Here is a 26,541-nt window from a genome sequence, read left to right on the forward strand (position 1 = left end):
CTTCACTGAACTTATTGAAACTTAGCATTTAAGAGGTAAGGGGTTGATTCTGCGTATATAGATTTGCAAAGGAAGAATAGGACTGAGGTCTCTTTCTCAACTCTGTATGCTTATTTAAAAACAATGTTGCTGTTAAGAAGAGGTATGTTATCTCTGTAGACAGAAATTCACAGTTCTGAGAACTGCAAAACCAAGCATCTACAATGTTGTCTTCTAGATAGAAAAATTATCCAAAATAATCTTACAGAAATCTCTGAGGAAGCATGACAATGGGATATGAATGAATGAATGGAATTCATTTACAATTTTTTTTAAACATGGCATGAATATACAGTCTCATACTATATAATTAAAGATTAATCCTTATTTCATGATGAAAAATTAAAAAAAAACTATCTTTAGATACGGTTCTCAGTTTTATCAAACAAAATCCTATTTAAATTTTTAAAAGTCCATTTTTAATTTTTTAAAAATTGATTTTTATCCACCCTGCCTAAATGACTTCTGAAGGGCCTTCTTAGGAACTGCTGGTGATAAGGCTGTTGGGTTTATTGTGAAGATAAAAGTGTAACATCCTGTAGTTAAAAAATAAAGCTTCTTGTCACCATGTCCTGCTGCGTTGGAGATGGCTTTCCCTACAGAAGTCGGAGGCCTTGGCAGTTGGCTTGGCTGCTGTTAATAATGAGTCTCACCGAGGGCCTTTTCCTGATGGGTACATGAGATTTGGTACCGTCCATCTAAGAATTTCATCTCAAGTTGACGCCAGTGTACTGAGACCTGGTTGTGGGTGTTCATATACTGCTTGATTCATAGATCTCAAGCCACAGGCTATCCTTCTGCTGCTCTTGAACAAAAGTCAAAAACTTTCCTTCCAATCTTTTGTTTTGTTAAATAGTATTGGCCACAGTCACCTTATTTTTTTTTTAATCCCACATCTTCTCCTTCCCCCGTTCTTTTAATAATATTTTTGTTGTGTGAAAAACGAGAGGGTGGGACTTGGGGATAGATGTTACATTGTTTTCATTTATGTTTCCAGTTATTTATGCAGCTCCAGGGGCAGATCAGCCAGGAAGGTTTGTGGGCAGTGCATTATAAATTAATGTTTTGTTCTGTCACTTCAAAGAGTTAGAAAGAAATTTTGTTTTGCTTGCCTTTAGCTGAAAAGAAGAAATGTAGGACATGTGTGAAGCAGCAGTTTGGGCTGAACACCTTCCCAGTACGGGAAAATGTACCTTGATCCCCCAAAGTAGGCTTGGTATTGAATTCTGCATCAGAAAGAAGCTGGTTCTTCAACTTCTGTAGTTGATGAACTTTACCAGTTGGGCTTGTATGCATATTGATGAACTTTACCAGTTGGATTGGAATGACTGTTGATTGATCTTGTTGCTATATGTACTGATTATTGTTTGCACGATATTAGCACTTTGCACTTTTTAAAAAATATAAATATATATAAACATTTCTTAAGATGTTGTGGAACCTTGTAGTTCCTGTACACCGGAGTAATTTGTAGCTCTTGACCTCTGTAGTTTGGGCAAATGTAGCTTGTGGCTGGAAAGCACATAGGCAGTGTTTCTAAAGTGATATGGGTCTGCACAGAGCATGGGTGGAAGAAGACCTCTAAAGAACACACTGTATATGTTTCATTGAGTTCCATGGAAAAAAGGTGTGATTAAAAACTGCAAGGAAGAGAAGTGGATTTTTTTTATTATTCCCTAGTCATAAGGTTCGAGTAGCAATGCTGAGCATTAAAATCTTGCCCTGTGGCTATTGGAAAGGCTATTTGAGTCCTAAGATCTTTTCTGGCTTTGCAGATATCACTAAATATTGTTTATGAGCTTCACTTCATTGTGAAGCTCATAAGGGCTAGAAACTTACTTTTTTGCTATGAACAGTTTTACTAAATTTATGCTACTGGTACAGACATCGGTAGATGCATTGTTCCCCCTTCCTCCCACAGCGTTGCTGCCTATGTCTTCTACTAAGTGTAATTAAACACATCTGTTTCATACAGTTGAATATATTATTTCATTACATATTAGTAAGGAACAGGGAAAACCATGGCAGGTTTTTTTTTTTTTTTGGAAAGATGAGGTTATAAAAACTGCATATCTTCTGTTTGCTCACTACATACAACTCTGGTTTCCTTTGGACTGCCCCGAGGAGTATAACTATTGCAGCATGACCAATTTGATGCAGAGGCAGGAGGTAGCACTATTGCAGCATGGATGATTTGATGCAAGGGAGAGAAAAGGAGCAGCAGGAATCAATATCTCTTATAACAACAACTACTGTGTTTATATAACGCTCTTCTAGTCAGATTAGTGCCTTCTAGACAGAGCAGTGAACAAGTTAATGTTGTTATTATCCCCACAATACAGCTGAGGAGCTGGGGTTGAGAGGAGTGGCTTACCCAAGGCCACCTTCTGAGCTCATGGCAGTAGTGGGATTCAAACCAGTAGAATGCTGATTCACAGCTGAACTGCTTAACCACTGTGCTACAGCAGCTCCTGACCAACATTGTGGTGGTTCCCACCGACAGATGTTGCAGTTGTTATATGTGATGAACTGCACAATGTCCTCCATGGAAGAGACTTGCACGTAGGATAATGTGGTCATGGGAAAGCAGCCCTTAAAGAAATGCAATCAATTGGGATGAATGATCAAGCAAAGGCATTTGGCATTTCAGAACAATGCGCATGTTGTTGGATGTTCTTCTTCAGACATCCCGTTTCTTGCTCACGTACTTGAGAAGTAAGCTGTTGCCAGAAATTCCTAAGCTGAGTGCTACTGTAATAGGTCTACCTTCAGCAGCGTCCCTGCCAGCACTCACCTTGGCATAAGGCCTGTTGAGGCTGGATGGGGACTGCGTGTTGCTCCAAAACAATAGCTCACCTTATAAAAACATCATATTACAGTCATATGAAGCTGTCTTCTGCTGAATCAGATGATTGATTCATCGAGTGTGTTATAGTCTTCTCTGAATGGTGGAATTTTTCTGGGATCTCAAGTAGAGCAAGGTGTTTTCCCCATGCTTGCTGTCTGCTTTCACTGAAGATGGCTGAGGATTAACAGTGCAATCCTAAACAGTTACTCCAGTCTAAGCTGGTTGGAGTCAGTGGGCTTAGACTAGTGTAACTCTGTTTAGGATTGCACTGTGCATATTTATGCACATTATTCTGGTGTGGAGATGGAAAAAAGATCAGCAGGAAGGTGATCTCACAGCTTCCCTTTCTTCAAAAGCCATGTGAGCAAGTCTTCAAACGTAAGCATTTGCGATGGTGCTTAAAGATAACCCAAGAGGGTCTGGTTCATGTTTCCACTGATCCACAGAGCGAGTCTGGCTAAATTTTGACAAGTCGGAAGCTCTGGGGAGATAACAAGCATCCTGAGGAAGCAAAATCTATCTGACATCTGTGATGTCATTGGCAAGCAAAACAAAGGGGCTCCGGGAAAGCGTGTTGGCTTCCAATATTTTTACTGTTGCATCAAATTAGGAAGTCTGATAGTTCCTGCTGGGAAGAGTATTTTGAAAGAGAGACTTGGTAAACCCTTTGCCTCTCAGATGGCATTCATGTTTAATATATTGCACTAATCACTGAGGGTAAAGCCGTTAACTGTAAAGGTATGATCAGGATCAAAACTATATTGGGTTGTAATCTTATCAGAAGACACTGATAAGTATCAGTGTCTTATCAGAAGACACTGATGGGTGCAGATCTTCCCCTCCTATCAGCTATCCTTTCTGACCCTCGGAAAGATTATTCCTGGGGTCGAGGAGTGTGGGGGAGCAGGGAAGCCCTGGGTAGCAGTGGTCTTTAAAGCAAAATCAGTCCCCCTCGCCAGCAAAACATGCATGTGGAGATGTCCCACACTCAAAATCCCATCCGTTTTCCCTGCTCCCGTGTGTGTATTGCAGTGTGTCACACATTACAACCACATTCCTTCAAAAAAGCTTCCTATCCCCAATCCCCTTAAGCCATTGAGCTGGCATAGTCAGCTAGTTCTAGAAATAGCGGCTGACCATAATTGCCTATAAGCAGGCGGTTCAATATGTGATAGTCGTTCCATCGCTTAATACAGCTCAATCTAATTTAATTTATACCATAATTGGGAAAGTGCCAATAAGTTGCATTTTCTCATTGCTTACATAGTATCTTTAAAGACAACTGGGCATGTTCAGAACAGGATTCTAGTATTGAGATCTGATTATCCAGAGATTGAGCATTCTGTTGAAGTCTTGCCATGTGAACATAGAAAATGGTTCTGAAAAATATGAAGCTGATCTGCTTATTACTTGCTTCTTTGTTTCTAGTTCTTAGTGCATTTGCCGTCTGCTCTTCAGATCTAATTCTATAGCTGACACAATTTCTTTTGATATAAAGAATTAGAACTGAGATGTTTCTGGTGTACAGGGGCCCAGGACTGCAGGTTTTGAAACCTTTTCCATAACTGGCAGTTGACATGCATTACAAAAAATGATGGTTTCTCTCTTCCTTCTTTTTCAGCAATATGACCTGCAAGAGAAAATTGTGTGGTGCATTCTGCCAGGTTTGTGATTAGAACAGGGTGTGTGTTGTGTTTTGGGGAGAAGGATAAATGTCACTTTTACTGTGGGATACGTCCTTTGTGCATTCCCTGCTTTTAACACTGCCTTACGTATGTGAATGAATATACATACATACATATATATACACATATACACATATACATATATATATATACACACACACACTGAGTATTTACTATATATCAGGGATATATATACCTAATATACTAGGAACATACTGGCTGGGTGAGGGGTGACAGGCATTGCCACCTGCTCCACGATTGATCTCAGCCGGGTAAAGGGGGGTGGGCATCACCACCTGCTCCGCTCTTGATCCTGGTGGGGTAAAGGGAGGGCGGGCATTGGCGCCTCCTCCACTTCTGATCCTGGCTGGGTGAAGGGGAGGAGGGCATTGCCTCCTACTCCATGTCTGATCCCGGCTGGGTGAACGCAGGGGAGAGGCAGTGCCTCATGCCCCATGCCTGATCTCAGAAGGGTGAAGGCACAGGGCGGACATTGCCACCTGCTGCATGCCTGATCCCAGCCGGGTGAAGGGAGGTGGGCATTGCCTCCTGCTTTGCACCTGATTATGTCCAGGTGAACAGGGGCGGGCATTGTTGCCTGCTCTGCAACTCATCCAAGCTGGGTTAAGGGGGGTGGGCATTTCCACCTGTTCCATGCCTGATTGCAGCTGGGTAAAAGTGGGGGGTGAGCATTGCCATCTGCTCCACTCTTGATCTTCGCTGGATGAATGGAGAGCGGTCATTGGCTCCTGCTCTGTGCCTGATTCTGTCCAGGTGAAGGGAGGCATTGCTGTTTGATTTGCACCAGATTCTGGCAGGTTGAGGGGGGAGCAGGCATCATCACCTGCTCCGCTCCTGATCCCAACTGGGTGAAGGGGGGTGGGCATTGCCACCTGCTCTGTGCCTGATTCATGTGGGTTAAGGGGGGGGGCGGACATTGCCTCTTGCTCCATGCCTGATCCCAGCTGGGTGAAGGCAGGGGTTGTGGGCATTGCCGCCTGCTCCATGCCTGATCCTGGCCGGGTGAAGTTGGGGCGGGCATTACCATCTGCTTCGCTCCTGATCCCAGTTGAGTGATGGCAGGGATTGGACATTGCCACCTGTTCCACTCCTGATCCCAGTTGGGTGAAGGTGGGGGCAGGCATTGGCGCCTGCTCTGCTCCTGATCCCAGCCTGAGCTTCCCTCCATGGCAGTGCCGTCTGAAGGTGCACGAGGGTAGGAAGTGAGTTGTCAGGAACATGGTTAGCTTTTTATATAGTAGGATATATACCTATATTTACTCAAAAGCAAAGGCAACCCTGAATGTAACTTAATCCTCTTTTTTAAAAGGTTATATGCAAAAATATTTTGATTACTGTACGTACCTGTAACTTGTATGCAAATTTAAAACAGACCTTGCATTTTCCTGGTGGCACATGTGGGGTGGGTGGGGACTAGTCTTCCTTTCAGTTAAATAGGATACCTTGATTTCTAAATGATGGGACTAGATTTCGATTCCATGAATATCTGAATAAAACTTTTTTGACATACAAAAAGGAGCAAAATGTGTTTTGGTTCTTTACCAACCAAATAGATTAGCTGGTATAATCCTATCTGTGTTTGTTTCACCCGAGGTTATGAATAGGGGGAAAGCATAACTGCTGTGGTTTTTCTTCTGTGAAACTCTGGCAGCATATCCTACTTGTAAATACTTTAAACAGATTTTAACTGTCCTGTTTTAACTTTCCTTTTCCCCTTCCCCAGGCACCCTGGGTATCATAGTTCTCTGAGCAGGTATGGATGTCTCAGGAAATTCTTGGCTTCCATTCTAACTATAGTTCCCACTGGCTCCTTTTGGTAGATAGCAGAAATGAAAAGTGCTATTATCATTATTATTATGCATTTATGTAGCATCCCATGTATTATCCTAGTAATGCTAATAATTTAAGGTGTTTGTGCTTGTTCTCAAATTGCTTATGTAGGGCTGATGGTGCACTCGGATATCACGACTTGTATATTGATGATGGGTGTGAATCTGGTTAATAGTCAAGCTTATGTGCTCCCTCTTTCCTCTCACTTCAGCTGATTCCAGTTAGTTGCTTTCCTCCCCCACAAAACAAACTTCTAAACCAGGATTAAATCCCTCACTTGGGTATGACAACTAGTAAGGCCATTTCCTCATGTCCTTATAGGGACAGGCCATTCACGGAACGCTGGCGGGTTTTCCCCAGGATTCCAGATGTCTCCATTTGCAAAACAGTTGCAGGCTGTTTGGTTTCCATTTTTTCAGCGCCTTTTCTGGGACTGTGGGGAAAGTGAAGTCCCAGAAAAGGCACCAAAAAAACGGAAACCAAGCAGCCTGCAACTGTTTAGCAAATGGAGATGTCTGGAATTCTGGGGGAAAGCTGTCAGCGTTCCCTGAGTGGCCCCATCCCTATAAGGACATGCGGAAGAGGCCTTAGTCAAAGAGTTCACTTTTCAATCTCTGCACGCAAAGGGAGGGAAGTGTATGAGCATAACCGTTAGCCATCATGAACAAACCGAGGTTGATTTATGATACATGAATAGAACCTTGGAGAGAGTAGCTTTCCTAGGGTCCCTAGTGAGTTCATGGCAGAGAAGAGATTTGAGACTTCCTGGTTAACTGTGCCATCTGCTTTCCTGGGAGTAAGGCATTTTGTGTGAATATCTTATTTTTCATGCCCGGACAGATTTGGTACGCATGAATGTGTTCCCTCAGAAATCAGTGGTACATTTCATGCATACTGAAGTTCTACATGTATTGGAAAATATGCATATTGCCTCGTTCATACAAAATGGCAGCCATGCATATGGGGAGAAGCTGCATAGTCTGTGCTCCCATTGTGTACAGTTGGAGTATTACTATCGAATTACTGAGAAGAGGTTGCTGTGGCCTCTGTCCCCTAGCCAGTGGGAAACTTCGGGCAATGTTTTCAATTTCCATGTTAAGTGTGTGTAGTTTTTTTCCCTAGAGCAGTGTGCTGAGACATTGTTAATGTCTTTCCCAAAGTCCCTTTTAATACTTTTTTTTCTTACAGCTTGAGAAGGAATGGAAGAGATGGGTAATGATCCGCCTTGAGGACATAAGGAAAGTTTTGTAGCCCTATCCAGAGCTTCTTACTTTCCTTGTAATTCTGGCTCTGATTATTTACTATCTTAGTCAAGCTTCCTATTCCTATTGGTTCTGGAGTAGTATTAGTGCCGTGACAGTAGTGACTTAATGGCAGGAAAACGGATGTCGTGAATGCAACTATTATCATTAGTCTATGTGTAACCAGCAAAAGCACATTTCTTCCTTACACCTGTGACCTGTCAACTGCCATACTGTTGTTTACGATAGTCACAGTGGATCTTCTTTTGAAAGGGTGAATTGTTCTAACAACCAGCTGTTCCACATTCTGTGTTTACTTGGTCCTCTCACAATCCCAGGTGTTTATACTCAAAAAACAATTGGGTTTGGAAAATAATTTACACTGGCATGATCCAACCTCCCTTTCTGTTAGAAGGTTGTTTCAAATGAGGTAGTTCTCCCCACCACCTGTATTGAAAGCAACTTCTCTCTTTTGCTAGGTACAGGACAGTTCACAATGGTATTTGTGTCTGTATTTGTGAAGTTCAGGTATAGCTATTTTGGGCGATGTTTAATGCATCGTGTTAGTACTTACGCTTACTTCAGCTCTGTTTTAGATATCCAATTGGTTCCAGATTTCTATAATCCAAATCCTATTGCAATGTGTATTGGATGTCCCAACCTGTTGGTTGTATTGACTTACTCTGTGTAATCCACCTTGAGTCCCAGTGAGCCAAGAGGACTGTAAATAGCTTAAATAAATCAATATAAAAATTGATATTTTTTCTCTTTTTTTTTTCCTTTTTAGTTACAATGAATTGGGAAGACAATTACCTAATGTGTGTGTACTTTGAGCCCTTTTCATATATTATGGATAGTTAAATCTTCACAAATATTTTCATGCATGTATGTTGGTCAGGGAATGACAGTAACATCAAGTGGTGGCTTGCAAAAGTGTAACAGCCATCGCATTAAAAAGTCTCTGCAGAATTTGCCTCGGCTGGAGAGAAAATGTTTTGTATTTGGAGGAATTTCATGTTCAGTGAAGAGTGTTCAGTGTTGTACATGCCTTTGTGAATCAGCCCTTTTCAGATATATTGGAGATAACAGTACATGCTGGAGTTTGTTGTTTGTGGTCTATCGTTTCTTTACTCCTATTAAAAATAACACTATTTATACCCAGGTTGATGCCACACTTGGAAGTGTATTAAATTCATGCTTGGCACTTAGTATTTTTTTGTGTCCTTTGGTCCCAAAGCTGTGGATATTTTCTGAAAAAGTGCAGAGAGAGAAACTAGTTAACAGAGTCCTGCAATCCAGGGTAAGACATGCTCTTAGACATTGGCCTTAAATATGGTGATACTCCGAGAAATGCTTGATATAGTTGACTTTAAGTACAGCACTGCCAATCCCTCCCTCTTTAAAAATGTTCTAAAGTCTTCCTACATTATTCATTAGAAAGCAATACCAAGTGTATTAAATCACAACCTTTTATACTAGTCTGAGACAATTGAAGAGAATTTTATGTCTGTAGTAAGACATGCCTTTCTCCTACGGTCTAGGTTAAATCCTCGACCACGCCTTATATTGGCTCCCTCCTGGCCAATGTTCCCAATGGTAGTAAGCAGCTTCTTCAGATGGAGATTGTAAAGATGAACAAAATAAAAATTGTGAAGTAAACCAGCATGGTGTAGTGGTTACAGCATTAGACTGTGATCTGGGAGAACAAGGTTCAAATCCCCAGTTGAATACAGAATCCTTCTGGATGATCTTGGCCCAATCTGTGTTTGCCTGTTTCTCAGAGCCTAACTTACCTGACAGCGTGATGGTTATAAGGGTAAAATGGAGGAGGGGAGAATGCCATTGTAAGTAACTTTGGGTCCCCCATTAGGAAGAAAAACCGGGTATAAACATCTAAATAAAATAAATTCACCCTACTATACTTAATGTGAGATACACTATGATTCTCTGCATACAGTTAATGATTTTTAATGATTGGATGGTGTTTGATGAGATTTTCCCTCACTAATGAAGACCTTCTGCTACTTCTTTCAGTGATGGCCCCAGCTCAAGAGAACTTCTGGGGTCACAGGTGTCAATGAAGCCCCTGCAACATGTTCAGTGTTGAGGACCTCCTGATTTCTCATGGATACAAATTGTCTAAAAACTCCACTAGTTTGTATGAGAACAGATGTGATGGATATCAACACGAAGGTGCAGAGAAGTCAGCTCATGGAACACTGAATGGATTTCCAGCCAAGTCTAGAGCCTACACTTGCGTGAAAAAACCAGCCACGAAAAGCTACCTGAATGATAACGAAAGTGGCTATGTCAGCCAGGGGCAACAACCTGGTTACCACCAGGATGTCTGGAGCCTGGCCAATACTCATGCTTCAGAAGGGAGGTAAGTGTCTGGATTTGCTTTGTGCTGCTTTGTAGACATTTTCTAAAGCCTGTATTTAGCTTATCCTCCATCCTTTACTTTCTTGTTTTGCTGTAACTATATTCTGGCATTGGCCTTTTCAAATAATACAATATTTGGGAGTCCTTTTTCTGAATGCTGTCTTGGCGTGTAGCCTGAATCAAAATCTAAAAGGATCAATAAACCACTCTCCTATTGCATCTTGATCTTTTTTTTTTCTTACTGGGTTTTTAAAGAGTTGGGTCCAGGGAATGGATTTTTTAAAATAAAGGAAGGCCTGAATGGGATCAGAATGCTACCCTTGGAGCAGAACATTCCTGCCTTCACCCCAAGCCATTTTCTTGAGTGGAAGTAGAACTGGGGGGGTGGGATATTTCCCCAGGGGAGCAGCAAAAACAGGGGAACAAGTCCCTTCAATAGCTGTTTCAATGCAGGAAAACAGCTTGGAGGGAAAGCAGGAGCCCCCTCCCCTAAAGTGGCATTTTGAGCGTGTATTGGTTCTCCTTTTATTTTTTTAAAAGCCATTCCCCACAGATGCTGTGAGGCTGCAGGAAGCCCTAGTTGGGCCCAAGAAACCCAGACCCAAGTCATTAAAAACCTGAACATGTACTTTGGCCCTCAGTGTGTAACTTTGGTGGGCCAGCCATTCTCTCTCAGCCCAGCTTACCTCATAGGGCTGTTGTGAGAATAAAATAGTGAGGGGGCACTCAGTATGCTGCCAGGAACTCTTTGGAGGAAGGGCAGGATAACAATTTTTAAGGACCATTTTCCTCATGAAGGCTCACTAAAGCAACCATGAGTTCTTGAAAAGTCTCATTAAATCCAACCCTGGCCAGTTGGAAGCCCTTGTTGTTGGTTCATGAAATGTGTTGCTGCAGTTGTCATGTGCAGTCTTGAACTAAAACAACTAGATGGGAAGTTTGGGTGCTTTCAAGGGGACACGTTCTGTAATCATGTTCCTACAGCCATCTGGCTGCTAAACATGAGCAAAAGGAAATGGCTTAGATTATTTTAAAAGATAATGCTGAGATTACAGGTTGTTCTCAGTCAAACACAAACACTGCCCCCTTCTCTTTTCATTCCTTGGGCTTTGTTCAATTGTTAATGATTTTGGCAACAGCGTGTAACGCTATCTCCTGTTACATGCAGTTGGATTGCTAGCTCTGGTATGCACAGTTGGAAACCCAGATTTTTTAGGGTATGTATTCATGTGTACAGAAGCTGGAAAATACACACATTGCCATTTTGTATGAATAGGGCATCTAGCAGGAGGATTGAGGGTAGCAATGCTGTCCTGTTCACAACATTGAAACACCAAAATCATAATGAGCGAACAGGGCTTTGGTTGCTGTTATAGATGTAAAATTTCCAGAAATTATGAAGCTACAGAAGAAAATGTGTGTTTTCCATTCCTTGCCCCCCTCAGTGGAAACTGTGGGATAAATTGAAGTATATGCAATACTTACTTTTTCTGTCAAATCAAAACTTTTTTTACGGATTCATCAAAATGAAACGTGTTGTTTATAACAACCAGTATAGAAAATTTTACTATTTGGCATATTTATGGAATTTAAAAGCATAAATATCCTCATATTCTATATGAAATATTGCAAGCATATCAAATACTTGAGAAAGTGTTGCAAACTGCTGCACTCTGTGCTTATTGTGGCACATGTATTTTTTTAATTTTTGCCAACTGAGAGGTAGGAAATAATTAAGATTGAAGGCAGAAGTCAAATTCTGTAGTAAACAAGCGAGAGTGTATTATTTGGACTCTGTCAAAAGTCACAATAGGTAGGACAGCCAGCATGTTTGGATATTAAACTAAACTTTATAAAATTGAAAATACTGAACTCCTGTGAGTTTTCTTATGTATTAAGAACTCTTGTAAGCTCTCTTATTATATCTCTTACATATCATGGGTCCTCGTGTATTAAAAAATAGAAAGCAAAGAGTAGGAATAAATGGACAGTTCCCATAACAGAGAGGGAAGTAAGCAGTGCTATTTAATCTGTTCATAAATTATCTGGAACTGGCCAGGTTTTTAGATGGCATAAAATTATTCAGGATGGCAGAAACCAAGGCTGACTGTGAAGGGCTCCAGGAGGATCTCTGCAAATTGTGTGAATGGGCAACAATATGGCAAATGTTCAATGCAGGTGAGTATAAGGTGATGAACATTGAATCAAAGCAGTCTTTGGCAACAGGAAAAGTGACATGGAGACAGTCTCAAAACGCAAACAGTGGGAGGCTGTCCATTTCATCTGAGAAAACTGACTTATCCTCATCCCATTTACAATAAAATTACTCCACATGCACAGACATTTAAAGTATCATCATCTATACTATGTGGAGTAACTTCATTGTATCATCTGTGCTATCCTCTGTTTTTACCATTTACGTATTTATCCTGCCTCTTCTCCAAGTTGCTCAGGGTGATATACATAGTTCTTTACACTCCACCATCTTTTCCTCACAACAACTCGATAAAATAAGAGACTGAGAGAGAATGTTTGCCCCAAGGTCACCTAAGGAGTTTTGTGGTAAGGAGGGCTTGTAACTGAGGTGTCCTCAGGCCTCGTTCAGCATGCCATGCCAATTCTCATGTTACTGATTGGAACTTTCTCATTTTGGTGCTCTGGGAGGAAGTAATTTTCCATGTTGAATGTTCTTTTTCCCAAGTAATTTGTTTTAACCTTTTTGATGAAAGTTTCTTTTGAACAGTTTTATGTGATAGGATGAGGCCATATCATGCAGTTTGCGGAGAGAGACGCCAGCCCTTCGCTGTCCTCTGAGTTCAGAGCTTGTGTCTTGGCACACGTCGGAAACTTCTTGCTACAGCCCTGAAAGCTTCTGCAGTGTTTCTCTTCCGAGAGAGGGTTTCAGAATGCTTCCTCTTAGCTGCAAAGCCGTATCCTATTCCTTTCACTTGCTTCCTTTGGATAGCAAACTGGCCCCAGGTGGTAGTAAGGACACCACCCGTCCATCCTTGTTCCTGCTGGATCTGATCAGCAGTCGTATGGGTGGAAGGAACCTTCTGCTGTCCCCCAACCTCCTCCATGCTGCCACTGCAGCTCAAGTCCACGGTAGTCGGCAGACTCTGAAGAGCTTCCACTGTGCCAGCGCTCTCCTCCTCAGCCTCTCCCGGTCTGTAATCAGAGAGGAGCTCTCGTGTCCTCTGTAAGCACTGTCCCATCATGATTGCTATGGATAGGGCGGCATTTTCCAAGGATACCTCTAGAAAATCCCTAATTAAAGGCAAGGGGCAAGGACAGGATAAGAGAGGCTGAGGGTAGGCTATACACAGAAGCCTTCCTCTCTGGCCCCTTTCTAGATCCCAGGTGATGTTGCTGGGGCAGTGATGTCACAGGGCAGCCCCCGAAGCCCCAGGTGAGATCCATTACAGCCATGTAACTGTTTGAGTTGAGCACCTAGGGGACTGAGCAGACCCGTTATCTACCTCTACCCTAAATGGGTTCTCAATTGCTCTCAAGAGCCAGCATGGCATACTGGCTAGAGCAATGGACTAGGATCTGGGTGACACAGGTTCAGTTCCCTGCTCCGCCATGGAAGCTTTCTGGGTGACCTTGGGCCAGTCTCTCAGCCTAATCTGCCTCACAGGGTTGTTGTGAGTAAAAATGGAGGCGAGGGGAATAATATGGACAAGGGGCTTTGAGTCCTCATTAGAGGAACGCAGGGTATAAGTGAAGTAGAATAAATAAATATTCTGAAATGAATGAGCAAGCTCAATATCCCTCAACACCATTCTTGGAGGAGAGCATTCTTTTATTCCACAGTTGTTAAATTAGTTAATAAATTAGGATATTTAATTTTATAAATTAGTATATTTAATTCCACAGTTAATAAATTAATATATTCTGCATACCTGTGAAGTCCCCCCACCCTCAAGTAGGCAGAATTCCCTACTTTGTCTTTAGGGGTTTTACTGTCTTCCTTGAGAACCACTCAACAATGAATTTTGCTGTTGGTTTTTTTTATTGTTATAAGTTTTTATTTTAAAAATATAAAATATGAAAATAAGTGCCTAATAAAAGATTATACAGATACTAAATTGGGAATTGTGTTGAGACTTATACGATCTTGTGTGAACAATACATATAGAATTTTGCTGTTGGAAGGAACACGCCCAGAGCCCTTGCAACTGTGGGCAAGGGGAATAAGCTAGTAGAAAATTAGCACAACCAAATCTTCCCTTCTGTACTTCTGAGTCCAGTTGTCCCTTCTTCTCTCCCTTACCTGACTCTTGTCTGACTCTCGACTGCCCTCAACATTTCCTGCCCCCTGGACCATATTCAGTTCTCAGTGGGCTGTTTTAGTTTTTCTTTTTTGTTAATTATTTTTCTGCATGCCTGCGGAATCCCCTAAGTGACATTAATGATGCCCTGTGCATATGCCTTTGCTACAAAACATTTCTAACACATATGCATTGCATTAAATAAAGTCACTGTATGGTTAATTAAGTACAGCTATAGCCAGAACTGTTGTGTGGCTTCTCATGGGAAGTCCATATAAGTAGCTTCTGCTGGGATAGTACCATGGCAAATAATAATGTTAGCGGGTTTTGATTTACAATAGAACTCTCTAATACACTTCGTTGTGCAGAAAGAAAATGCATGCGTTCATTTGATCCTGTTCAGTAATATCTATCTTTCTTTTTGTAGATTTTATGACCAACCTCAGCTAGCTTCTTCGCACCCAAAGACCGACAAAGATCTTGCCTATTGGAGAAGAAGAGGCCAAGATTTTAGCATATTGTTTGGCTGTACTGAGACAGGAGACTCTGAAATGAAAGGAATAGCAGCACCCCGTGCCTTACATGGGCATGATAAAGAGAGCCAATGGGAAGTAGGAGGAGGGACAGAGAGAATGAGACCAACTGGCTTGCAGGAGAACTGGAAGACTCCTGCAGACTACAGATGGCAAAGTTTAAGAGCAGAAGCCTGGAACCCCCCAACCAAACTAGGGAGGCTCTTGTCTGACGGTGACAGAGAGAGGTTGCTTCAAGATTCATACTCAGCCAGGCATGGAGAAGCCACTGTTGCTTCCCGTAATAAAGGGAAATCTCAATCTTTGCCAAGAGTTCTTTCCCCGGAGAGCTTGAGGTGTATTGAAATGCCCTCCTCGGTGAACAATCACTCATTGAGTAGAACTAAAACAACGTCTTGCCCTCAAGCCAGATTGGCACAGGAATCCTCCAAACGCTTGGAGCCAACTGCTCATTTTCTTCCTTTGCCTAAGCCCAAGTATGGCCGGCCCCTTAAACCTCCTCCGTATGAACTTCATCGGCAAACCAGGGGAATGTTGGAACCAACCTTGCTTCCGGATGGCCAACAGAAAGATGAAGCTGTCTCTTTGACCAAAGGAAACGAGCAGAGTCAGGATGCCTGCGCTCAAGATTCCTGCCTGGAGCCCCCAGTATACATCCCCCCTCCATGTTATAAATCTCCAGCTCAACAAAGCATAGATCAATATTTGCCCAGCAAAGTGCCTGAGTATGATGCGTGCTTTAATAATGGCCTGCAGCATCCAGTGGAAAGAGCCATCCTCAGTTATCAGCCCTCTGTGAGTAATTTTGGGACTAGAGAACAGCATTGCAAAGACGAACAGATTCCTCAGGACAAGAAAAGGCATCGTAAGCACGCGGAGAGCTACCTGTCCTCTGTACAGTACATTCCTTTCGATGACCCTCGAATACGGCATATTAAAGTAGCACACACAGATAGTCTCCAGGAGGGTGCCAGCAGAATGAGAGATGCCAACAGAATTAGTCCTTGTGCCTTCCAAGAGAGTGCTCAAGTGGAACTTGAGCACGACAGTGCCTTTTTGGATACGTCAGACTCGTTCAATACTGCTGCTGTGAAATGCAGCCAGTTCTCGGACAGTTCTGTGCACAGCAGCAGATGGCTAGCAGAGTCTAACGTAGATCAAGACAACAGTGCCTTACCCATCCAAAGAAACTGTTATGACGCAGGTAATGACAGAAGTCACAAATATCCCAAAAGCAGGCCGCTTGCACAAAGCCCCCCTACAGAAGCGCCCTGTGAGACTGTGACTAAAATAAAAACATTTGAACCAGGAATGGCGGTCCAGAGCAGGAGAAGTTCAAAGAAAAAAATGAACGAGACTATATTTTGCTTGGTCTCCGTCCCAGTTAAAGCCGAACTCAACCTGCCTGATACTGATAGAAACAACAACTTAACACAGGGTGCTGATGAGAAGAATGGGTTTGATAACAGCAGGGTTCTGCAGGAACAAAGTCTCCTAAGTACCTCTTCCACCGATTTGGAGCTCCAAGCCCTTACAGGAAACATGACCCATAAGAACGAGTTACCAAAACAAGAGTTGTGGAGGCCAGAATTCAAACAAATGAATGACCTCAGACTCTTGCAGCCCGCAAAGCACAAGGAGCTTCAGTACTCTGGCTCATGGCCAGGTGACCAGTACAAAGACCAGCAAACGCAAACAAGTTTCACAGAAGAACCAAAGCTCTTGCAGCTTTCTCACAGCTTAGGACCCAGTAGATCAACTAAGGGGCCTGCTACCCAATGGTTAAGAAATGCAGTACCCACCACAGAGTCAGTAACGTTGGCAACATTAACTGCTGATGATAGAAAGCGTCAGCAGGATGCATACAGGGTGAAAGGTAAAGTAGACCTTGGGCCCTCCAGCAGTAAGGTGTGCTCTAGGACTGCAGCACGTGCTCCAGAGGCATGCCAGAAGAACCCACCTTGTGCATCATGCGCAAGCCTTCCTGGTCAAGAGAGGGAAACCAGTTCTGTTCTCAGGGAGGAAGCCAGCGCTGCTTGCAGTAGTAAGGAGCTGTTTGGGCAGTTCCTTCTGAAGCCCGTTGGCCGACGCCCTTGGGATGTGATAAGTGAACTAGAAAGTTTTAACAAGGAGCTTCAAGAGCAGGAAGAAAGCAGTGAAGATGGTGTGGAAAACGAGGACAAGCAGAAGAGGGGTGAGGAGAAGGAAGGAACTCCAGAGGGTGGGACCTGTAGAACTGAGGGAATGAGCCAGGGCGGTAGACCCACTGTGCAGTTGGAGACAGATATGCTAGTTGCTCCTGTATTTCAACAGGTCAGGGAGAAAAGCAAAGCTGAACATTTGAGTCAGTCTGAAAGTTTGAACGCATGGGTCATTGATGGCCTTCATATTAATGCTAGATCACAAAGTTGCTTGCAGGCCAAAGAGGCTGGCGAATCAGTTAGGCCAGCAGATGGGTATGTGACTGCAGAGCCAAGAAAGCAGGAAGTTGAGGAAAGGGTAATAAAACAGGCGATGACGACTCCCCGCCCAATCGCAAAAATCCTGCTGGATAGCTACAGCGATGAGGAACATTACAATCCATTCAATGGGATCCGCTTCAGGGAAACAGCCCAAGTTAAAAACCACAGAGATGATGAAGTTGATTTTGATAGGATAAAGAATAATACAGTGCCCTGGAATAACCTAGCTTTAGAAAGAGGGTCTGGAGTATGCTTGTCTCTATCTGACAGGAATCATGGTCTCTCTGAGCCAGATTTAAGATCTGTAGGGCTAGAGAGTGGCCATGCCCCTGGCACTGAGCAACTTGATTGTTACGGAGAGGGTGAAGTCACTGAGATTCCCCCAAATGAGTCGCTTCAGGCAAGAGCTGCACGGATTTTGGGTATAGAGGTAGCTGTGGAGTCACTTGTGTCTGATAGCAGTGCTCTTCAGGATGAACATTTTCACTCTGATAACACTCCTGAGAGCCTTGAGTTGTCAGCAGAAAGGGCTCTGGGTAGCAAGAGGGAGGCAGAAGTCACTTCTTCTGAGGGAAGGCGGAAATGTGGCTGGACAGAAAGCTCCCTTTTCATTGGAGACAGAAACGTCACGTTGAGGTCTGTTGAAAACCAGAAATCTGAGCAAGAAGCTGTGTTAGATAAACCCCATTTTGAGCACCACAAAGGTCTCTATAGGCAAGGAGAAAACCAAACGACCTCTCTTGAGTCAGTTGTGCTTCCATTTTCTGAAAGAAATTTGGTCCATTGGGGAGCAGAAAAAAAAGCCAGAAGCACTTCAAAGGTGATCGAGACCTTGCAAGGTAAACTTGCATCTCCGCCTAGTCGAGCTGCTGTGGATCGCTTGGTGAGGATGAAAGAGGTTGACTCAGTTTCTCGCATGAGGCGTCTAAGCATCAAAAATGCAGATTCCGTTGAGGATGGAGAAGAACAGACAAAGGGGGTGGAAGAAAGAGGAAGCAACGGCTCCTTGGCTAGTAACGAACTAACCCGCAAGATGTCGCATGGAAGTTCTGTTTCCAAGCGCATAATCTCACTGGCTGAAAATGGACTGTTGGACAACATAAGCGACAGGAAAGCGGGAAGAGATTTATTTTGTTTAGGTAAGATCTGAATTTCCCCAAGGGGATAGTGTGGTTAGTGCTTTGATGGGAGATGAGAATCTGTTTCCTTTGGAGGGTCCTTCAAAGGATAGTTCCCCCACCCCCACAGCCCCCAACTCCCTCTCCTCTCGGGTACTCTGCAGCTGCTGTTCAATTGCACTCAGAAGAACAAAAGAAAAAGCAGTCAGTCAGTGGCTGGAATTTTTGAAATTTGGTGCAGTTAATTGTAATAGGTTTTCACGTGTTTATTTGAAGCACTAAGGTTTTGCATGCCACATTGACATGAATGTACAGACACAATTCTCCTTTGCACAGCTGGAAATCCTGGGCGGGGGTTTCCTTCTGGGCATAGAGTAGGGGTCACTTGGGGAGGTGAGGGGTGGATAGATAGCTGTGAATTTCCTGCATTGTGCAAGGGGCTAGACTAGATGACCCTTGGGGTATCTTCCAGCTCTATGTTTCTAACCTGGGAAGATGGCATATGATTGGCAGTGTTTTATGTGAAACTGCTTGCCACTCAGAGAACTGAGCCAATCACTGTAAGGGCCAACTGCCAGTCATTAAAAGGGCATACAGTTCAGTGGTTGGAAAATCCAGATATATAATTTGGCTTAAAAAAACAGCCTTGGAGTGGGGTGAATTGGCTTGGGTCTGGTATTTGAAGGGACATTAAATCTTTCTCCTTGCAGCTTTTTCCTAATTGAAAGTTCTGCCACCCTCCATCCCCCCAAAAGCTGGCTGCTTCTCGGCAGAAAGAACCTTTTCCCACTTGGGGAAACAGTGCAGTGGAGGAGAGTTATCTCCACCCTGGGCTGTGACCCTTAATCCAACCACCCAATTGCTTTTCAGGGTCAGATTACACAACTGGAGTGCCAGTGTCATGTACAGCTTTGCCCTGAGGGCCTCCCCAGTCCTTCAGCACAAAGTTAACAGTAGCAGTTCCAGAATGAATCTGTATGACAGAATGCAGGACTCAGCCCTTAGACAATGGGATCCTTTCAGTTCTAAAAAGTTCTCCTGTACTTTAAAGAGAGCCTGCCATTTGGAGTCTGAGCGGTGGTAAGGAATTTGAGTGGTAGAAGGGAGGGAAGATTTCAGAGCGAGCTTCAAAGTCCTGCTGCGAAACAGTGTATTTTAAAAAGGATCTACTGTAATTACTTTTTTTGTGTCTCAGAATAGCCAGTTAGCGGCTGCTGAGAAATTGCATATGATCTGAAAGACTGGGTAGGAATTCTGCCCCCAGCGTTGCTCCTGCTTCATTCAAAGACAGTTGTCATTTTCAAAAGTAGCTTCTAAAGTAACTATAAGAAGTACCTATAATTTTAAAATGAGAGAGTTGGCCTTAGAAGAGCCACGTTCAAGAAAGGATACTTTGTGCTTATTTACATAGCCTGTGGACTTAAGAATTTGCCAGATCTTCAGAGCTGTCTTTATCAGCAGGAAAGATGCAAACCATGGAAGTTACAACCCCCTGGTGTTGCTCACCTTGGCCGTTTCCACACGGCTTACCGCTGCTCGTAACAACCCGGAAGATCGCGCGAAACCCACGGAAGATAGCATTTTCTCACGCAAGATTTACGCGATGTCATGTGACATTGTGCAAATCTCGCGCAAGAAAACGCGATCTTCCGCATTTTTTGCGCGATCTTCCGGGTTGTTACGAGCAGCGGTAAGCCATGTGGAAATGGCCCTTCATTGTGGTATTCATGCTTTTTCTCCAGTGGGCAAATCAGATTTTATTGCATAACATCAAAACTGACCAAAAAGGGCCTCTTAAAATGTAATAGTAGGATGTTCTTTATCTGCTACAGTTGATCATAATCTCTGGGAACTTGTAGGATTTTATGTAGGTTTTTTTTCAGTATTGGTAGTAAGTTTATTGCAATAAGCCACTGTAACAAATTTACAATTCACAAATAAAATATACAGTTGATATTGACTCCATAAACGCCAAGAACTAAAAAATACCAATACAACTACAGCAAATAACAACCTAGGACCCAGGGAGGCCCGCCTAGTGTCGACCGGAACCAGGGTCTTTTTGGTCCTGGCTCCAACTTGGTGGAATGCTCTGTCTAATGAGCCCAGGGCCTGGCAGGATTTGTTATTGTTCTGCCGAGCCTGTAAGACAGAGCTGTTCCACTAGGCGTATGGTTGATGCTGGGTCAGGCCCCTGCCGGCTGAATAGGGTAAAATGAAGCGCTCCCCATCAAAATATCCACCTCCAAAGAAACTTTTAAATGCTTAATTATTTTTAGTGAAAGTGGAAATGGTTCAACTGAATTAATTAGTGCTGCACTGTATTTGTATTTTTAAATATTCATATTGTATTTATTGTGTTTTAACTGTAAATTTTAATGTGCATAAATGTAATCGCTCTGAGCCTGCTAACGTGGGGAGGGCGGAATAGAAATCGAAACAAAATACATTAAAAAGATGAAATAAATATCTATCAAGATTCCCCACTAGTTACAGATGCTTTTTATCTTTTTGCTGCAACCGCGAATAGACTTTATAAGATACTTTCACATCTGTATCAGATAGCAATATGGAAATTTTCTTGACCTCTTGAGTATTACTTTAAGCTATCTAAAATTGCTGCCAGAAATTTGACTCCAGGGGTACAATACAGCGAATAGGTGTGGATATAGTGGGGTAGATCCTCTTATTTCATTAGACACGCGTATGCAAACACACTGAGCCAGCAGGATATGGTTTTTAAAATGACCCTATATCAGGGCTCAGTTTGATCTATCAAAACACTTCCGTATCCCCTCTGTGGTGCTCAGTTCTGTGGCTGGAAATCCATGCATCTTCTGAAGTAGAGATGGATTTTTAGTGACTCATTTTTGCAGATGGATGGGATGATGAATGGGCTAAAGCCAGTGTCCTTGAAGTATCCATAGTTGAAATTGTGACACCTGGTAGATGGGTCTGCACTGGAGAGAAAGCTGCCGGCTCCATCTAGGACAGCTTTAGTACAACCTTACCAGGCTTACCAAGAGACTGCACTTCAGCTCTCACTCCCTCAGTCAGGACAGATTTTCAATATTCAGTTCTCAGATATTTTTTTATGGTTTTTAGGTCTTGTGATTCTCTTGCTGAGCATAACAAACTAGAATTTTGGGGTTCAGTGTCCAATGCTGGCTGGATCACCCCTCTACCAGTCCATGCACAAGGGCACATATGACTGCTGTGCTGTCAATGGGAGTGCAGTGGCACTTGCAGCGTTTTGCTGTTGACTTTCTGCATCAACACGTACACAAGCAGTAAAAATATAATGAGGGAGACAAAATGTCAGCTTGCTGTTTCTACACATTATGAATTGGCTGGCTCCGAGATCGAAATAACGGTGTAGTGAGTGGAAAGGCCAACAGGCGCCCATAGTTTCCCCATTGCTGCTGTGACTGCTAATACAGCTCCGCAGCAATGGGGTTTCCATGTGGTGAATTTCCCCATAGTTCCTCTGCCCTGTTCCCTTGGCAGTGGCCACCAGCCTCCTCTGCACTGCTAGAGGTTTTTTTTAAAAAAAAATCAGTGACTGAATATTGCATTATAACAATATGTAACATTATTCCCCTGCTTCAATTTTTTTTAAAAAAGTCTTTAGCTCCTTTCATTGGAGAGAGATGCCTTTCCCCTTCTATCTCTGCAAGGAAGGGTGCTAGAGGCTTACTTTTAAAAAATTGTCCAGGTTGGGAAGCCCACCCCTGCCCTTACCAAGATTGGGATGGGGACAGCTACCAACCACTCTGTGGGTTCAGCCACCACCAGTGCCCTTGTGGCTTGGGTGGCTGCGGTGGTGGTGGTTGTATTCTCTGTGGCCAGTTTGCCGTCCCTCCAGGCGATGGAATGAGAAGGCAGAGGCTGCAGAGAAGGGGAATTGTTGGAAAGTATGGGCCCTTTACCTGTAATGGTTTCTTATGTTGTGATGTTGTTTTAATGGTAAGCAATCTTGATTCATCCAGTGATGAATTTTCACAAACCCCAATGAAATATGAACTGGATATCCTAGAATAGCATTAACAGTGTTAAGAGCCAGTGTGCAGTTGGGTTTATATCCTACCACAGTATTTAACGCATTGGATATCTTTAGACAAGACATTGTGTTTTTTCAGTCCCTGTGAGCTATCTGTTAAATGGATTATTAACGGCCTACCAGACAGGATAGGTTTGAGAATAAGCAATGTAAAGAAACTTAAGTGCTTGGCATATTATAAGCGCTCTGTAAGGCTGCAGTCCTGTGCAGGGTCTCTAATGGCATAGCCCTCTGTCAAGTGAACGGATCCTGTATCACACTATCAAGCAAGGAAACAGTAGTATAAATTACTGTCACTCATAGTAATGGCTGCCTTTCCTGTTTTGCAGATGCGTATGACCCCACCAGAGTGGAAAGGGTGTGACACAAAAGAGGAGACTCGAGAGATTTCCACCCTCTCTGGAGCATTTTGCTGGGTTCCATCATACGGGAATTTTTTTCAGCTTGAATGTTGTCCTGACACAGCCTTTCTGCTGCCACAGGGGGAAATAAGTACTCCATATTCCCACTGCTTATGGAGCTTATACAAAAGAGGAGGAGGAAAATGTTTTAAAATCCTCTCATTTTGGAACCATCTGTCTTTTTTTAAAAAAAAAGCATTAAGACTTAATGCCTCTACTTGGCATGGATTGGTCATTTTAACAACGTTCAGTCAGGATGGTAAACTTGATGGAGGGGGGTGGAGATTGGCTTATTTCTCTGTGTGAAGTGTAAACAGAGGAGATTAACAAAATGAATTTTGAAAGAATGTGAATTTTCTAAGCTAAACACCCGAACCTCTGAACTCTAAGCTTTGTTTAATGCTGGCTATAAATGGCATCCAGAGCTGCTGCTCTTTCAGCTCAAGCGAATGCAAGCCAGTGGGCAGGATGGCTGATTGACTGTGAAACAATCTTGACTTGAGAAAGGGCCTGTGATTTAAGGTTCCAGCTTGCCATTAGCAAAGGAAGTGAAAGCCAAAGCTCCAGCAGGAAAAGGCCATGCCGTTGTCGTCATTATGGCTGGGACAGCCACTGCTGTGGACTTGCTATTTCAAAATACTCGCAGTCACATCCCGGCTCCTTTTTTTGCACTCAGTGATATGTTGGTTCTACCCCCTCCCCCTTTTCATTTCATAGCTAAAAATGTCTTATGTGACCAAATTGCTTGTTTAACATAGCAGAACAAAACAAATCTTTTTTTTCTGTGTGTTTACACAATGAGATCTATTTTTCTACTGCAGAAGCAATCGCTAACAGTTGACCAGCTTGCAAGATGTACCTTGCCTATTTTTTAAGCCGCTGTGGCTTTCAGAGAAGCAGAAGGGTTCAAGAAGGGTTCACTTGCGCATGTGCGTGCACATTCCACTTTTATCCTCCTGTTAACAACTGCCACTTTCTATTATTGTAAAAAGAGGCATGTGTGTGTGCATACATGTGTGAGTGTGTTTACATATAAATCTCTCTCTAAATATATCTGTGTATTTACAAAGCTTTTAGCTTTCTTCGTTGGATCACTGCATTCAGGTAAGAACAGAGCAGCGAATGATCTGCGATGGTCTTCCAGCCAGAACGTTCCCCAGACTGGAATGAGCAAAAGTAGAGCAGGTGTGGGTAACAGGTTGCGCCCAAAGCCCCTGGAGTGGCTTCATCTGCAGTGAAGGTTTGCGGTAGAGCAAACTTGCCCAGGGGATGGGAGGCCCAATTGGTTGGCTCTTACCTATTTCTCAGGACAGCTTTGTCCCATCTCTTGCTACTCGATTTAAGTGAAGCAGCTTTACACCTTCCTTCAAGGTACTTGCGGCATGTAAGAGCTTGTGCCCCCTGCCCACACTAGCTTGATGATAGCTTTTGGGCTGAGAGCTGAGGCAGCCATGAGTCCTGTGTCCAGCCGTCTTTCCTGGAGCAGAAGCAGGCATGCCCACGCTGGGCCCCTTAAGCCAGACCTTACGAGCAGCTGTCTTCATGCAGCAGTTTATATGATCCAGCTGTTGCTCTGCTGGGTTTCTTGCAGAGAGGGAACTATATTGTCACCTTTAAAAAGAAAAATCACCCCCCCCCCAATAATATTCCAAGTGTACATTCTTCTAGGATTAACACTGTTAATTCTTCTAGGATTAATACCGTTAAACCTGTACCACACTTATTTACATAGATCTTCTAATGTCTGTGCTTCTAAGTTTTGTTTACTAACATCCATCTCAACGTTTATTTGTGTCTGCCTGGATTGGCCTTTTTTATATGTTGGTTCTCTTCTCCATGTTATATATTCAGCATTTCAAATTCCTTTTAATGTTGCAGTGGTCCCACAACTTGGCCAAATATTAAGCTATCCACCTAATGTGCTTTTGGCAGCCATAACTGCTTATCTGTACCACATGATTCTATTACACAGAATCTTTATTAAATATTTAAAGTTTGTTATACATTAAAATAAAGCTGTATGGCTTGGCTTTACAGGCACGTCTGGGTTTCTTCTGTTGCACTGTGGTCTCTGTCATTCCCGTTTGGTTTCTCAAAACATCGATATCGTAGTTGATGTCTGGGATTTAGAAGCTTCTCTCGCTCATCTCAAGGGTTGTCGTGGGGGTGGGGGGGTCCAACATGCCGCCAGTTCAGCAGGGACCCGCTCATCCAACACAGGCTGTTGGGAGGTGCAGCTAGGCCAGTTACTGCTGATCACTGGACACTTGTGTATGGGGCGCAGCTGCTCCAGCTCTTTCCTCGGTCCAGGTGGCCAGCATGACTCTGGCAAAGCAGCGGCTGTGGGAGACGCCTCAAAGGGTGGATTGGCCCAAGCAGCAGGGTTGGGGAACACAAGGGCCATTTCATTTCATTCATTCATTCATTTAATTAATTCAATTTATATTCTGCCCTCCCCGCATCAGCAGGCTCAGGGTGGATTACAATCAGTATAGTAATTTAAAATACATATAACTTTAAAACCAATAAAACCTTTGCAGCCCCAGGCCAAGGAAATGGTCATGACTGCCCCTTCCCAAAGCTGACAAAGCAAGTGGGCCAGAAGGAAGAATCAGAGAGCACCTCAACAAAAGGAAGAGGAAGCATGGCTTGGCTTATCCCTTTCCCTTCCACATGAGGCCTAAGGCTTCTGAAAGCCAAGATCCTGCCTCCAGCTGTGGACCAGGAGGCAGCTTCACCCACCAGGCCAAACACCTCCCCTTCTCAGATCTGATGCCCCACCAGGTTGTGCCTACTCACATTTCTACAACTCTTTCCCTGTGGCAGGCCAGTGCCACCTGATCTCCCTGAATACACATTATGCACGTTACAGGGAATGTTGACATTCACATGCAAATGTTGACTGTCCCAGACAAAATGGCATTATGGATGAGTAGTTCAAAAAGTAGCCTGTTTTTTCCACACACGGACTGGCATGTATGGTTTCCCAGTTGCTACAATGCAGCAGCCATGGGGAGTCCTCAGGACAGGTTGCTCTGCCCCAGTCTTCTGGCAGTGGCTGCCCACCATTCCACTGGGGACTTTTCAGTATTTTTAATGGACAATTGGATATCATTATAACCATGTTTCTCCCAGGTTCTCTGAATTATACAGTATTAAAAGTCTGTAGCCCCTTTCATTGCAAGATGTGCCTTTCCCCTTATAGCTATGCAATGAAAGGAGCTAGAGACGTTAAAAAATGAAAACGGGATTTCGAGGACCTGATAGATTGATTTAATTATATTCCATTGCTATTTTTTTTTTAAAAAAAAAACATCACCCTAATGGTGGGAGAGAAATGCAAGGTCTTGGACAGGCAGAACGCTTCCCATGTGGGTGAGATTGGGAATATCTGAGCTTTCCAGTCTGCAGGGCAGCCATCTAGGCTTTGCTGAAATCTCTTGTCAAAACTTTGCAGCATAGCAAATTTGGAACAGATTGGAGAAAAAGCAGGGAAAGCTCAGAAGGTGCAGGAATTGCAACATGATGCTGTGGGAAGCAGGAAAAATATTACTGCAGGAGCATGGAACCCATGTGGAAAAGGTCCCTATAGGAAAGGCAGTTGGTGCAGGGTTGAGTTACCGATCCATTGTTTTAAAATAGTTATC

At 43.3% G+C, this 26,541-nt stretch overlaps 1 protein-coding gene across 6 annotated transcripts in view; it reads left to right on the top strand.

The window, feature by feature from the left end:
- The window catches only part of JCAD (junctional cadherin 5 associated), a 79,670-nt gene extending 54,742 nt beyond the window's left edge, over positions 1-24,928 (top strand). For 4 of the 6 annotated variants that reach the window (XM_054991477.1, XM_054991476.1, XM_054991473.1 and 1 more), the window contains exons 2-4: positions 9,699-10,047; positions 14,748-18,454; positions 22,823-24,928. In XM_054991477.1, the coding sequence (XP_054847452.1) occupies positions 9,758-10,047; positions 14,748-18,454; positions 22,823-22,857 (4,032 nt within the window). In that variant the 5' untranslated portion in view covers positions 9,699-9,757 and the 3' untranslated portion in view covers positions 22,858-24,928. Of the gene's footprint in view, positions 1-4,526; positions 4,552-8,887; positions 8,965-9,698; positions 10,048-14,747; positions 18,455-22,822 lie in introns of those variants that run through there. The other 2 variants (XM_054991478.1, XM_054991475.1) reach the window with 2 other exon arrangements.
- Positions 24,929-26,541: the final 1,613 nt, after the last annotated feature.

Source organism: Eublepharis macularius, chromosome 11 (genome assembly GCF_028583425.1).
Source record: "Eublepharis macularius isolate TG4126 chromosome 11, MPM_Emac_v1.0, whole genome shotgun sequence".
NCBI lineage: Eukaryota > Metazoa > Chordata > Lepidosauria > Squamata > Eublepharidae > Eublepharis > Eublepharis macularius.